Source organism: Suricata suricatta, chromosome X (genome assembly GCF_006229205.1).
Source record: "Suricata suricatta isolate VVHF042 chromosome X, meerkat_22Aug2017_6uvM2_HiC, whole genome shotgun sequence".
Taxonomy (NCBI): domain Eukaryota; kingdom Metazoa; phylum Chordata; class Mammalia; order Carnivora; family Herpestidae; genus Suricata; species Suricata suricatta.
In genome coordinates, this window is record NC_043717.1 from 26,257,734 (window position 1) to 26,274,026 (window position 16,293).

The window sequence follows — 16,293 nt, forward strand, 5'->3', positions numbered from 1 at the left end:
ACTCTGTAGCCTGCCTAGGTCAGCTTGCCTTGTCTTCCCCCCCTGAAGACTATATAAAGGACAGTTCTTTGAATAAACGCTCTCTTTCGCCTGATCGGAGAACCGTGAGTTCTGTCTTTACTCTTTGTGTCTCCCTCTCCTGCCCCCTTTTTCTCTCCCTCCCTCAGGAGAAGGACCTGCGACAATTCTCCGCCCTGCTGGTCGGGGTGGACGGACGAAACAGGTACCACCGATCGCTGGGGACGAGCGGCCCGGCCATCGGGTTACGACAGAAACCAACTTGTCATTAAACTATAAAAATAAATACATAAATATACTTTTAAAAAATAAAAATAAAATCAACTTTATTGAGGTATAGTCTATGTACTGTATAATTCAATAAGTGCAAAGTTCAGCATATTTTAAATTTATAGTTGTTAAACCATTGCCATGATTTGATTTGTAGAACATTTCTATAGCTCCCTCAAATGATCCCATGTGTACATTTTCAAGAACTCCTTATCCCCATCCTATGCTTCAATCAGTCATCTATCCTGTTAAAATATTCCCTTAAACCTAAATTTGTGACTTACCTACGTAATTTAATATTGTAATCATCAAATAAAACAATGGCGATGCTTTAAAACCAGTCACCATACACATGGTACAGTCCTTGAAAGGACTGGACTACTCCATGGAAAGGCTGGGCTACGTACTTTCCACTCATGGTTCCTTCTCACGCAAAAAAAAAAAAATGTATTGAGTACAATTGCTAGGCAAAAAGAAAATATTTCTGCTATGCCCATGTGGGGTTTACCATTGAAGCCTAAATGTCTTGTAACAGATCTGCATATTTTCCATCTATGGTTAAATTACTTCAGCATCACATAAATCCGGAATGAATTTTATGAGGATTTAGACTGTCTAATCCATAAATCAGGGAAGTAGGCTGCCATGTTAGACTGTTCTGAGTCGTTTGGCATTCAAATTGTGCTTTACACTATAAAAGTCTTTTGTATTCTAGAATGAAATCATAAGCTTAATCTGATAGACCAAAATCTGCTATTAGACCTTTATTTTTTAAGCCATTGATTTTAATAGTTTGGAATGCTTATATTTAGATATGGTCAAACATATTTAAACTGAGTTATAAGATTTAGCTTCAATAAATACAGGAAGATCTCAATTATGAAATTATTTGATGTGCTCCTAATGCAGTCAGCTGAAATTCGCAGCTTTCTTTAGTAAAAAAGAAGATCTGTCTTTTCTACTTGTTGATACTAAGTTTAACCACATTGCTGATGGGATAGAAAGAGAGATACAATCAAGAAACCTGGTCTATAGTAGACCTGGAACACTCAAAAGTTCTATCTTGATGAGTGAAATATAGGAGCACTTTTCTGTGGTGATTATGAGGTCCTTTCCTTTGATGATAACTTGCTTCCTAAATTGCTTTAAATGTTTTCTCTCTATGCAAACGCATACATGTATTATGTGGGAAATGATGTTGTAAAAGATGGAATCAGGAATCTGCAGGACAAAATAAATAGAATAGTTGAGCTACTGCAAACACTGCAAGGCAGCCTCACTGCTTCTCGTGGTAATCATAGTGACACCGTAATATTCTCTATCAAGTGCACGTCATCAACACTCAATGATATAGAGCATTTCAACAGGTACCAATCTTGGATTTTTCTTACTGGAGAATCAGAATAATGAAATTACTGGAATAGGAAACAAAATGAAGGCAGACGGATATATCTTCATAACTTTATGAATTTCAGATATTAAAGCAAGTTTTAGACAAGACTATTGTGGCTCCCACAATAACTTAGAGGCATATCCAGGCTAATTGTCGCATTAACATATGCAGAATTGGGGGGGGGAGTAAGAAAATGAAGCCAAATTCATTTTCAAACATCTACGTTGAAAATTCTATTTGTCTGAATTAATTCATTTCTGCAGGAATTCTCGGCTGTCTTTTCTACTTTCATCCATTTCCCGTAAAAATAAGGGGACAATCAAAACTGCAGAATGTCCCCCCAACCCCCTCCCAGTGAAATCCTGACAGTGCCATAGGTGTGAATAACAACCGAGTGAGTGGTCAGAAATGTGAAGTGAAGAAAAGACTGTAGAGCAACTTGGCCATTACCCAGAATGAACTTTCCAAAGCTGTTCTCAACCTTTGCTACATGTGAGAATATTCTGGAGAACTTACAATACCTCCCATGACTGAGTCCACCCAGAGATTCTGACCTGATTGGCTGAGGCAGGCGCCCCCTGGGAACTGCGATTTTTCTTCCAGATCATAGGTGCTAAAACTAAATGTCCATGTTTTGGTAAGTTCTGCAGGAAAATTAAGGAGTAAATAACTCTATTCAAGCTATGTGTTTCTTTGCAGTTATATAATTCAGTGATTTTATTCTGTATAATTACAAAACTGTTTTGAGGAAATTCTCTTTGGCTTTTATATTTTAACCATACTATTTTTCAAATAGTTCTTTAAGTTTCTGATTTCTGTATCTAGAAGATAAATTTCTCTATCTAGAAGATCTCTCCCCATTTGCTTTATTATGTTGGAATCGATAAGATGTCATCTTAATTTTGTACTTGAATAAAAATGTCTCTTTAAGTGGCCTGGCATTGGGCAGTTCATGCTTCAGTTATACTATTTAAGATCTGGGTGTTTAAGTGTTATTGTTTGAAATAAAATGCTCAGGTCACTGCAAGCTATGATATCCTTGTAGTATGTAGTCTTACTGTCTAAAAGGTTAAGCTTTACTCATGTGAGCTCATGCCACTAAATAAAACAGTAAATATTTTTAATCCAGTTTAGAATCAGAAGACCCAATTTAGTAATCATGATAGATAACTGATCAATTCACATGCTGAGGCAGGGTGCGGGGAGGACTCATTTCTGCCCTATAGTTAGAAATGCAAATGGAATGCAAGGACCTATTCTGATCTATACCTACTTTTATAAATAATAAGAGTATACCTGTTAGAAAGTATACACATTTCATGGATGTCCTTAATGCTGGGAATTTGTTACACCTGAGAATCTCAATCTAAAGAGGCAGAAAAAGAAGGCTCGAAGAAGAGATTTAAATTCGGTAGCAAAACTATCACTGCACCACACGGTGGAGACAGACATCCACAAATCTATGTGGCCAGTGTGTGACAGGAAATCAGAGCGTTATTTAAGATGACCAAATACGGTAATGGCATTCATTTTGTCTGGCTTCTCAGTGATAGACTAAAACATGTACTGATTCCTAAAATGGGAAAGCTAAGTCCACTGAATCTTTTTCTTTAAATTTTTTAATGTTTGTTTATTTTTTGAGAGAGAGAGAGCGAGAGAGCATGAGTGAGCACAAGCTGGGACAGATAAAGAGAGAGACACACAACATCCAAAGCAGGCTCCAGGCTCTGAGCTGGCAGCACAGAGCCCAATGCAGGGCTCAGATCAAGAAGTGGGAGATCATTACCTGAGCCCAAATCAGATGATTTACTGACTGAGCCACCCAGTAATCCCCCTCCGAATCTTTTAATTAGCAATGAAAGCAGACAGAAATTTAAAGAAACAAGTAATTTTCTATTAATACAAACCATTAAAATTAACCCCCATGGTATAAACTTGGAAAAATGTCATTTTGGTGGCATTCTTCATGACTTCTTTGTCTCACAAACTCTGCTCATGTGCTTACTTCACAGACAACCTCTTTATTCTCTACTTGTATCTTTGAAGAGCGTTTCAAATCGAGCTTCAGGAAATGCAATCCTTGAAGTAAATCTCAGTACCTGATAACTCTGTTCCAGAAAACAATTTACTAGCTGTCATCTTAAAAGAAAATCTTGGAGAAGAATATTTCAAGAGCTTTCGGGTGGCTTGCATTTTTCCAGTATTATTTATTACCAGTTGGGGAATTCAAAGTCGAGAATTATCTTGAAAATGCAGGTGCAACCAGAAATGCATGGAAAACGGATTTGAGCTTGTCAGTGCTCTAAAATCCCTTTTCTCAAGTAGATTTGAAATTTCTTAGTTGACGTGTGTGCTGTTATTTGTAAATACTTCGGACTGTGATAATTAAAAACATTTTTACTACAGCTTTGTTATTGGAGAAAACCAAACAAAACACTTTCTATTATGTGTTTTATTATGGTATTAAAAACTAGTATGTAATATTCATGTTTATGGAATCCTGGATTTATATCTAAGTAAAACACTCAGGATCGACAACCTTCTCAACTAAACAAGTTTTTTTTTCTAATAGCTCCCATTTGTTTCTAACACCATAATAGCTATTGCCTATTTCAAATTTGCTACTCAGACGTCCATTCTGTAACCCTTAAAAATATATATTTCATAGTACAAATGTTCAATTTTAATATTTAATATTTATACTGTTGAAAATTTCCCTTAATTATATTCAGAAATTTATGAGCAGTCTTTAATCAAACATTCCTACAAGTTTATGTCACTAAATTAAAAAAGCATCAATTCTATTCTGCTTTCAGTTTATAATCATGTAGTCCTTCCCAACTCAGTAACAATTTCTCATTCTTGTCATGAATTTTTCTAAAGTCTGCCTATAAAATGTTCTATGTGACTCAAATTGGGACAGTCTTCAGAATAGTTAATAGTAGGCAACTGGAGTGACTTACACAGCTTGAAGAAATGCATATACCAGGGAGTTTAGAATGCTCAGGAGTGTTTGCTATTATCTCCCATTTACTATTTACACTTGTCCCCGTGAAAAACTATCACGACTCTGTCAATAGGATTCCCCCACACTACATTTTCTTTATCCCCTGTTGCAATGAAGAATCCCACTGCGCCGAGCTTGGTGAGTGTATCCAAAGCCATCTGTACTCTGCTCTGGGTTCTCAGGGACTTCCTTGATCAAAATTTTACAACATGATAGACTCTCCCATGCTACTATGTACATGATTCAGCGCACCGTAATTGCACTGTCATCATGACCTATAAATCCTGTACTTAAACCAAAAATTCATTTGAAAATGAAAACACTTGGGCATCTCCACCAATTAGTGCGGAGAAGGCCTTTGGGATGGGTATAGAACCTTCTAATGACCCTCGTGTCATAGCACACTGGCCTGAGTTACCCTTGGCTGTTAGGTTCTTAATATACATAAGATCCAAAAAGTAGTTACATTACTATCAGAAAATCTCAAAGATATTGAAATAAATAATACCTATGATACTTTACATACATTTGAATGTTATTTAAAAATAGAAATGCAGCTTTTATTTTTTTAAATGTTTTATTTTTTTTTGAGAGACAGAGAGAGACAGCCTGAGCAGGGGAGGGTAGAGAGAGAGGGAGATACAGAATCTGAAGCAGGCCCCAGGCTCTGAGCTAGCTGTCAGCACAGAGTGCGACGCGGGGCTCGAACCCACGAACTATGAGATCTGACCTGAGCCAAACCCGAATGTTTAACAGAATGAGCCACCCAGGCACCCCAGAAATGCAGCTTTTAAAAAACACTTCCCGAGGTTAAAGTTAATTTAGATATAGCCTAAATTTATTCAGTATAAAGCGATCTTAGATTTATTTCTATTACTATTTTAACTCTAATTCTAGAAAATCTGGCTCAGCACATTTTATAATTCTGATTGAACAGAGTGGAATGTATGAGTACATATGAGTGTATATGGTATGATAATTAGTAATTAAATGAAAATTTACATCTCAAAGTTTTTGCTATTAACTACTTACAATACATTAAATGTAGAACATAGAGACCCTATGACCTATGATTCTAAGACAACAAGATGAGATGATAATAAAATATTTGAGGATGAATTTTTTGAGGCTGCATTTTTAGTGGTATCTCTAAAACTAATTTCTTTACAATTTACATTCCTAAGGCTTCCCTCTCGCTTCAGTTTGAAAATATTGACAAACAGCAGAGACCCATATGATATTTCCCTATCTTTTAAGTATCTCTGTTTTAAATTCTGCCATACTTATTTTCAAAAATAAAGCTTAGAGTACTAACCTAGAGCTCTTTTTTCCACTTGCCTCCAGAGACTCAAATCAGCCAATGAAATAAGCCTCCGTACAACTAGCTGAATAAAATTTAACTCAGAAACTCAGCAATGTCTTGTTCAGATAATACACCAAATAACAGTAGCTCATCCCCCATCTACTTGCCTGGGCTTCCTGAGGCATCTGAGCCGCGTCCACTTTGTCAGCAATGAAAGCTGCCAACTGCTTGTCAATAGATGAGAGGGACTCCTGAATTAAGTGCAAGGATTTTTCGATCTCCTGGGCAGACTGGATACTCTGTTCAAGCAACTTTTGCCTCCTCACAGCCTAAAGAAAAGAAGAGAGAATCAGTGAAATGCTTACTCCCTGTAGTTTGTCTGCAGTCCTGCTGCAAAGTAAATGAAGGTTCTAGATTCTTCCACCATCACCTTTTTGTAAGATAGATTTCGCAGCTTCCTGCCACTCATTCAGCTCTGCTTATACAAATAAGAATGATGAAAAAAAATAGCTAGCACAAAGAACTACAGCATCAAGAATCTCTGCAGGACAAAACCACAGAATTATGGACATCAAGGAAAGAGGCTGGAAAAAACATTAGCGAAAGCATCTTTGTCACTGCAATCTGTCGTTCTCAGGCTGAATGTTCCTCCTGATCTCATTATATAGTTCAAGAGATTTGGTTTACTTAGAATAGGGTCATCGTCATCACAATCCAATTCAAATGGATAATCCACTTCCACCAGTGAGACACACAATCTGTTCAGAATCAGCTCCTTTTCAAAAGGAGAATTTCAGATAACCATCTGGTTATGAATTTATTTTAAATATGACTTGTACCCGTATGCCATGGGCTTTTCCCCCCTTGTTTTCTTCCACAGTTTGGATTATGGAAATAATTTGTACAACTGGGTCTGTGCTACTGCTGAGGTGGAACAAATAAGAAGTAATCCTAATATAGCCGCAATTAATCTTGATTGTTACTATAGGTATGATTACGATAATTTAACACTTTCCAAATATAAATAGCATGCTGCACAGATTGCACAGTCTCCCTTCAAGGATCCGTTCACCTTTAAAAGAAGAGTTCTAAAAGTAAGGGATAGGACAAGCAATTTATTGAGAATCCCTTAAGTTATGCATCATAGCGAGCATTTGTCGTTCTTACATGATGTGTAGACATGATTAGCTGGTACAAGAGAACTATTCTTCCCATAGACCATGACTGGGGTTTTAAAAATGATCCTGCTTGTGATGAATACAGACTAATATACAGACTTGTCAAATCACTATGTCATATACCTGAAACTAATCTAACATTGTGTGTCAACTGTACTTCAATAAAAAATATAAAAAGGAAAAAAAGAACACATATGTTGGCTCTGAGGCTTAAAATGTATTAGAAACACCATTACTCTTTAATGAGGCCAAGGTGGAACATAGAGTCACTCAACTATGAATAAGGCTAAGAGATCTGGACCAAAGCCTTGCACTGCAGCAGAAGCGGGAAGGCATTCTCAGTATTTCTAACTGTAGAGTCTACCTTCAAGATTTTGCCCCAGGCCTTCCTTTCTTCTCATTCCACCCACAGCTTTAGTTTCACTAAGCCCTCTTACATTCCCATCTCTCAACACTGTGTCTCCAGTCCAGATTTCTCCCTCCATCTCTGCATGTGCATATATAATGCCCTCCTTGACATTTCTGATGGACATCCCACAGCAACTGAAACAACAGCATGGCCAAACATGGGCATATTCTGCATCCCCTTCTCACCTCTCCAACTTGCTTTTGCTCTTACTCTGTACTTTTTTGCTCTAGTTCAGTGACTTATGATTGTTCAGTGCCTTTATTAGGCTTACTTTTGAATATTTCCTCTTTCTCTATCATGCCATTCACCATTTTGTGTTTAATAAATCAATTCTCGATCCTTTCTTCTACCTCTTAATATTGCTTGATTCCACCCTTTTCTTCCCCACCTTGCCACTATCATTCCTCTACTTGAGGTCATTGCCATCTCTTTCCTCAAAAACAGTACATGTTCTTGGCCTGGTATCTGTTATCCACCTGCAATGCAGCTATGGTGTGTTCTTTCTAAAGTGAAATCATGGTTCTCTGCTTAAAATCCTCTAGTGAGTATTCATTTTCCTGAGGATAAATGCAATACTGCTTAATATGGTTTTAAAGTTCCTTCATAGTCCCTACTGGTGTCTTCTACTTCATGCTTAAGCTACAGAAAAATTTTACTTTTCATTCCCAAACATATAGTATGTCCCTCTTGATACTTGGCCTTAAACATGCTATCTGCTTGTTATTGGCTAATTTACCTATATCCTTTAACTTTTAAATAACTTGGAAATGTGGACATCTCCCTCACCAAGTGGCTGTCCCTGACACCCTATGGTCTCTCTTGTACTCTGCATTTCTGGCTCAGCACGTATCACAACACACTGTAAATTTCCCATTAGTATTTTTCATATCTACTTCAGACTTTAAGTGCCAATGAGATTAGAGACTGTGGGTGTCTTGTTCATTGCTCAATACGAGCTCCTAGATAAAAGACCAATAGTTTTGTTCATGACTCAATGAATGGTGTAACAGAGCTTTTTAATAGGGAAAACAGAGAAAAGTTCAAATAGTCAAAAAATGGACTTAGAAAAGAAATTGGGGAAAAGGTCACCACCAGACAGAGATACTGTCTGGAGAAAAGTTCTTCCAGTTTTTTGTTTTGTTTTGTTTTTTGTTTGGTGTGTGTGTGTGTGTGTGTGTGTGTGTGTGTGTACGTATGTGTTTTAGAATTAAAAGTATCAGAATAGGATAGAACATTAATTAAAGAAAACTTTAATCCACCTCTCTTAAAATACTTGATCCACATCAGTGACCAAGATCTTGCCCTGTATTCTAATTCAAATATTGTTTCCCCTTTCTTCAGTCAAAACTTCAACAAGAAGTAACATCAAATCATAATTCAGTTAACAGTGCTCATGGCTATGATCAAAGCTGTCTATATTGTACAAGGGAATGTCCGTAGCCTCACCAGACCTTCTCCAGAGAAATGGATCCCTAATGATAAAGTTTCACCATTGTGACAGGTGACTGGAGAAACCGTCCAATCACACCACGTAGTGACTGCCTACTCAGGCATTGTTAAAATCTCCTCTTTTATCTAGCTAAAGGCAAAAACAGCCTACTGTCCTGTGCACATCTGTAGAACTTTAAGATAATAGGATCCAATACAGCATAATTTTAAATCGCATATCTAGCCTCAAAATTGTATTTAGAAATCTAGCCTTGTCTATCCATGAGATTCTACGATTGAAAGAAATGAAATGACCTAAGAGATGATGGCAGAGTTGATCTTAGGTAGGATGGTTCTGTGCCTAATGTGGCAGTCAGTAACATGCTTAAGATTTACATGGATTCACTGATTATCTTAGGGAGAGAAAAGACCTGATTTCAACCTAAGCTTGTAGAATTCTTCGAACTAATAATGGCATAAGTTGCCTTCTATTCGTAAACAACTTGTTGGGTAAACCCTGATGGGATGCCAGGCCTGTGAATTTTCTAGGATTCTCTGGCCACCTATCTGTACTGTCTCAATGAACGGAGTTGGTAAGAAGATCTGACCCAGAATATGTCTCAACTACTGTTTCAAATTGTATCATGTCTTCAGCTAATCCTCTCAGCACAAAGACGAATCAGATATGAGGAGAGTTAAAACACAATGAAAGGCTGGAAATCAATAACAAAAATATAAAAGTAAAAAAGTGAACCCTAATGATGGTTATTTACCAACTAAAAAAACATAATGAACAAAACTGAGAGTTGGGGAGAGAGAGGGACACAAAACCTGAGAGACTATTGAATACTGTTGAAGTGGGGGAGAAGGAGGTGGTGGTCATGGAGGAGGGCTTTTGTGGGGAAGAGCAGTGGGTGTTATATGGAAACCAATTTGACAATAAACTATTTAAAAAATAATTAGATAAAAATAATGCTAAAAAATCCGAGGAAAACTTATTTAAACTAATATACATTAAAATATATTATTAATATTTCCTCAAAGTGTTGTGGAGTATAAAATCAAAAGATGAGTAACTTTTGTTGGTAATGAATGGAAAGCTGTCTTCACAGTGAATTGTTTGTTTTTTACATTCCTTTTTTTTTTAAGTCATAACTTTTGTACCTCAATGCTACGAACACTTAAATCAGAGAATAGCATGGCTAACACACTGTGGAAGAATGAATTTTTTATTCTGGAAGAATAATTTTCTCATGTGAAATAAAAACTGTGAATTTGAACCAAAATAAATGTATTTAAAATATGAATGCAGGCTTAAAAATACAGAAACACATTATACACATTTTTCTCAAGAATGTTTTAGAGATCATCATTCATTTAAGGAATTATATGTCCTGGTATTCTTATTAAAGTTGCTATCAAACACAGTAATTTTTATTTGATTTAGAAAGTAACAGGTAAGATCATGACTGCAAATGAGTTGGGAATATGGGTGTTTTTCCTATTAAAATAAGAACTTCTGAGAAAATTATTATAAATATACATTTCTCTTACAGTTAAGCTTTCTAGCCAGCAGCAAATGCTTATTAAGCACATAATATTTTGCAGAATTGAACTGTACAGATAGTTTCTCACTATAGGAAGATAACAACCAAATGAGAAAAAAATCAAGTAGAATTCAAGGATGAAACATTTCTTAGCCAAAGAAAGAGAAAAGAAAACAAATCTATATGGTATGAGTTTAAAAGTGTCAGAAAAGTGTTTTTGTCCAAAATTCCCTAACCTATAATGATGCAATTCTTCTCTTGGTTGCATTCTCCACCAATTAAAAAAAATATATATATGTATGTATTACAAAAAAAAATTGCTAGACTACAAATTCCTGAGAAATTTAATTCACTCTGTAGCATGAGTTAGTTTGAGGCCACAAAATTATTTTTCTTCCAGGACCTGTGGGATCTGGGATTGGGAAGGGGAGAGATTTGTCATCATTTTGCTTCTTCTTTTATGAATGTGTGTTATTGTTTTACTTGATTTCCTTTTGTTTTTTTGGCAGAAAACTGGGTAGAGGAGGTTTTCATCAGGACGCTCTTTGCTGTGGAACCCCTCGTGGACGGGTCCAAGAATGATACAAGTCTTGTGGAATGGAAAACTTGAGTGTGCAAAAGATGCACTTTGATATTTTAGCATCTGGCACAAACCTATTTGATTGTTTGTTTTAGCCAGGTATATGTAATAAATATTTCTTGGTTGCTTATTATGTGCCAGGCAAAAGAAACTTAGTTTTCTTCATGAAGTATATAACAGATCCAGGCTTAATATTGTAAAATTTACCCTTTCATTGGCCCTATGTCAAAAAACAGGATTCTTTTTAGTGGGCTGGGATTTTGGGAGACACTTTGCTTTTCAGAAGTCTGGACTGTGGACTTTCTCAAGAATTGCAGATTCTTGCCCATTCTGCTCCAATTTATGGATAAGAAAAACATTCAGGCTCCTTGTACAGACAAATTACCTAGGGAGTCTTTAAGTTGTATTCATTAAAATTTCTAAGAAAAGGGAAAGAAGACATGTCAGATGGTTCATTAAAAAAAAACAGTATGGTTTATAATCATCTCATAGTAAAAAAAAAACATTAAACTAAATTATTGTTTCTAAGTATTTGTCATTGAGAGCCACACATGTAAAATGTTTTGACTTCCATCATTATTTTCTTTTCCCTAAGTAATGAAATATGATGGCCATTGTTCAATTAGGCCTCATTTCTTTGAATTATTTTAGTAGTACTTGAACTAAAGAAAACTAGTTCTCAAACTGTGATGCAAATAAAGCAACCACAAATTCTTGAAGTTTCTGCTTAGGGGAAAGCATTAACTTCCTGACTTTGAATGATGCTACCTTGCACAAAATAGAACAAGAACGAGTTAAGGAGTTAAGTGTTTTTCTCATGGACAGTGGCTAGAGGGTGGGAGTCCTCTAAGAGACGTGCTCAAAACAAGCTCTTCAGAGATTACTGTGGAGACAGAAGAGAGGCCACTGATCCTCATTATTTAACAGCCTCACCTGACTTCACACAGACTGTCCTTGACCAAAAAGTTTTATTTTCTGGAGTCTCACGGTCAGCATGCCAGTAAGTTGATGCAACTACTTCCTTTTAGTTTTTCTTTGTCGCCTATAGAGTGGTTATAATTTGCTCAAATACCCAATAATAAGAATACTCAGTTTGACTGAATTGTTTTTGGGGGGTTGGAGAGCATTTTTTAGTGAACTATAGTTGACACACAATGTGACACTAGTTTCAGGCATACGGCATAGTGATTTGACAAGTCTATTTATGCGTTATGCTTTGCTTACCACAGTATAGCTTCCATCTGTCACCATACAATGCTATTACAATACCAGTAACTATATTGCCTATTTTGTACCTTTTATTCCCAGGACTTACTTAGTCCATAAGTCGAAGTTTATATTGCCTTTGACCCTTCACCCATTTTCATTAGCTGTTTCCTCCTAACTCTTAGGCAACTTAGGAGCTACTCTGAAGCTCTATTATTATGATTATGAACACAGTGGACTCTCTTATCGTTACAGTGAGTTCTAAATTCCTCTCTAAGAGATGGAAAAAACAGGTTTTATCTCAGAAAACTTGACAAAAGAGGTAGGAAAGCTGGCTCTTCCTTCATTACTCCACCAAGCTCACTTACTCTAAAATTCCAGAGATTTTGAAGCGGCGCCTGGGTGGCTCAGTCGGTTAAGCCTCCGACTTCGGCTCAGGTCAGACCTCACGTTCGTGGGTTCAAGCCCCACGTCGGGCTCTGTGCTGACAGCTACCTCAGAGCCTGGAGCCTGCTTCCAGGTCTGTGTCTCCTTCTTTCTCTGCCCCTCCCCGTCTCATGCTCTGTCTCTCTCAGTATCAAAAATAAATAAAACATTAAAAAAAATAAAGCTTGATAAAATTTCAGAGATTTTGAAGAGAATCAGTTAGGCTGAATCCATGGCCCAGGGAGAAAGTGTGATGACATCTTCTGTCAACTCCTCAATGAGGAATAAAAAGTGGAAGTTCAGCCTCTCTGCCCTAAGCAAGTGAAGGAAGCCCCAGGTCTATCACCCATCCAGTCTGGGAGTCCAAAGTACATCGGGATGGCATCTAATTACCAACTTGGACTCTCCTCATGCAGCTGAATGCTTTATTTGCTTTCTATGCCCACCTAGCTATAAAGGAAAATAAACTGGAAATGATGGTATAGTGAGGAGCCTGTACTTCCTAAAACCTGGTGTGGCAAAAATGTTTCCATAGATCAAGTATGGATGGAAAAAGGTACCTATATTTGAGTTGTCTAACAGAAACAATGCTTCAGGAGCAAGAGTACTCCACGATGAAGACACTTAAAGGTGTTGTCACTAAACGTGTTTTTCTTGTCAGAGACTTGGGAAGACACAGGAGCTATTACAAGACCTTTTAAAGAGCCTACACTTGCACCCCCCAAAAAGTCAATGTTTGTGTCCTTGCTAGATTAAATACATGCAAAAATGCTGGTTAAGAGGACATTTTGCTTCATTTCTACTTTTCAGGCCAATGGAGAATAATGGGACCCAGATGGGGAAAGGAAAAGTGCTGGTGATATAGAGAGGAAAATGATCACTCTCCCCTTTTACTGCACATCACTGAGGCCAGGGTTTCAGCTTGAAACGGAACACTAGAAGAACATTAAACTGAATGAGATTGAAATTTTAAGCTGAACTAAACTGGCTTTAACTTTCTAATTTCACAGAAAATGGAAAGCAATGTGATCTATTCAAGATGCCAGTAAATAAGATAAAATAATCATCAGGTTGAAGTAAAATATTTCATGTTTCTGTCCTACCTGGCTCAAACTATACAGCAAACTGCTGTGATAGTCAATGAACTCAGCACTTGATAAACTAAAGTAGAGGCAGAAGGAAAAGACAGATATGAGGAACAACTAAAACGTGGTCTGGGCAAAGGTAGGAAACGGTTTATGGAAGGCGTGAATAGATAGATCATGAAGGACCTAGGAACTGTCTTTGAAACACTGAGAATTATGGTAGCATGGCATAACTGGGAGGGTTATAAAGTTACAGTGATGGCTTGTTTTGTATAATGGCCAGAAAATTGCACGTTTAATATCCACCAATGTCCCACAAGTGGACTATTGCTTCTATCAAATGCAACACTTTGCATACAGATGGATAATTTCAGTGAACAGGCAATTAAAGTTTCTGAAAGATAATTTGAAGGTCTTTAAGGAGGCATGGAATGGCAGGAAAATGTCAGGAAATACTTAAGAACCACTAGGCAGGTTCTATTTGCCTCACAAACACATTCTCTAAACTTTTAGTTGTTTAGAACTGGCAGTAGGGCATCCTTAAAAAAGCTAAAATTTGCAGAATACCTTGGGCCTCACTGTAAACTCAGACGTCTTTAGGCTTGATGAGAAATAAACATTTCATTTTTCATAATTTTTTAGGGTGGAAGGAAAATAATAGACCTTCCCAGAGTTACATACAACATTTCTAGATGGTTCAGTGTGTTTTCAGCAGGCTAAGGAAAAGCTTTTTAAGAAGAATCCAGCTAATGTTTTCTAAATTAAATGGAGATTAAAAGAAAAGCAGAGGGGAAAGAAGATAATGTATAACAGAACAATTTACAACTGCTCACTGTCTCAGCAACCATCAAAAGCTTTTCTTTGTTGCCTTTTTTGTTCGTTTGTTTTCAAATCAGTCTGTCCTACTTTTTCCTAAAGAAAGGAGGTTTCTTGGACAACGAGGATCAAATAAGCAAAAAACTATGTTTCTTTAAGCCACTTTAGATTTAACTCTTATGAGGAGTTCTGGCACAATTCGTTTTTGTTATGTGTTTGTTAGCATACATGATAGGGATTTAGGCTATAAATAATTGGGCAGATGTGCAGATGTGCACATCTGTTTGTATACATATTCTTTAAATATAAAAGAATGTTACATTATTTACAAGTATCTTCTAGATTTATATTTTTTTAATGTCACTTGGTTTAACACCACAGGTAGAAAAATCTCCAAGCCATGTGCAATGAGCTCTCTATAATTTCCTTTATGGGAAAAGATTATAAACGTTAAAACCACTGGGGTCATGGTTAGTTATCTGTTTCAGGTCTCTGTAGGTCACTGGAATTCTTCTGTGACCTCTGAAGGAAGCACTTGAAAACAATGTTTGGGAATCACTTTATCAATGGAACTTGACATCAGATAGCCATCACTTTAAAGTAAAGCATTGATAGAATGGTCAATGAGCTGTACAGTAATATATCTAAGACATTTCTGGAATTTTGCTGCATCCATTCATCTTCATGGGTAGACAAATGAAATTGGTCTTCCATGCTGACAGGAGCAAACCAATGCATTATTTCAGCTTCAAAAAGAAAGTATTAGAACAATAATACAGTAAATCTAGAAGGAATCTATAGAATTCATCTTATCCTGGCCTTCTCAAGGTAACTTCAGAGACCTTCCTGGTTGGCAAAGCTCCTCAGGTGTAATAGCAAAGGTAACTCTCTGAATGTACATGTGCTTATAATATCAATGTCTAAACTTCAGGCAATTAATAATTCATTGATATTGTAACTAATTAAAATATCACAAAATATTGCTCTTGATACAAAATAGTGTGACAGAATCAGAATCTAGGGATAAACTGAATCCGGATTGAGAATACATGTCTAAGTAACTCATGGAATCCACATAAGAGATAAAATACAAATCTTGGGGTAAAATCAAGTTGTAGAAAGAAGCAGTAAGTAGAGATGAGAAATACAAGTAGGAATGTAGCCAGTGAGAAACTCAGATGATTTATGGCAAAATTGTTTCTATTATCCTAGAAAGCCAAAGGTGCTTTCCATAATTCTCGTGTAGGTACAGAGAAGCAAGACATCACCATTTATAAAACCATTGCTGGTGGTTCCAAGCTGAGGTATGCAGGTAATCATCCAAGTAGAGAAGGCTTCAAGTGGGTGAGAACCTAGTAAGACCAACTGTAGATAGACTGGTAGTAGTGTCAACTTGACACTGAATGACACACTCCTTGGTTCTCCTTACATAAGGGCAGTGATTTCTAGCCAACACAGCAATGCGACAGAGATCTCAGAGGGAAAGACTTTTTGGTACTAGTCAATCTCTCCACTCAGGAATTCAGACCCTCGGGAGAACAAGGGGACACAGTGTCTCTAGTCTCCTTGACTTTAGACAATGTGTGAGAAGCTTATCTGTCACACTACCTTTTGTAGAGCAGGTAAG

The 16,293-nt window shown here is 36.9% G+C and overlaps 1 protein-coding gene across 9 annotated transcripts in view; it reads right to left on the reverse strand.

Moving 5' to 3' along the window:
• DMD (dystrophin) overlaps positions 1 to 16,293 on the reverse strand; it is a 1,657,593-nt gene that overhangs the window by 1,233,853 nt on the left and 407,447 nt on the right. For all 9 annotated transcript variants that reach the window (XM_029929473.1, XM_029929472.1, XM_029929470.1 and 6 more), the window contains one exon: positions 6,159 to 6,320. In XM_029929473.1, the coding sequence (XP_029785333.1) occupies positions 6,159 to 6,320 (162 nt within the window). The remainder of the gene's footprint in view (positions 1 to 6,158; positions 6,321 to 16,293) is intronic.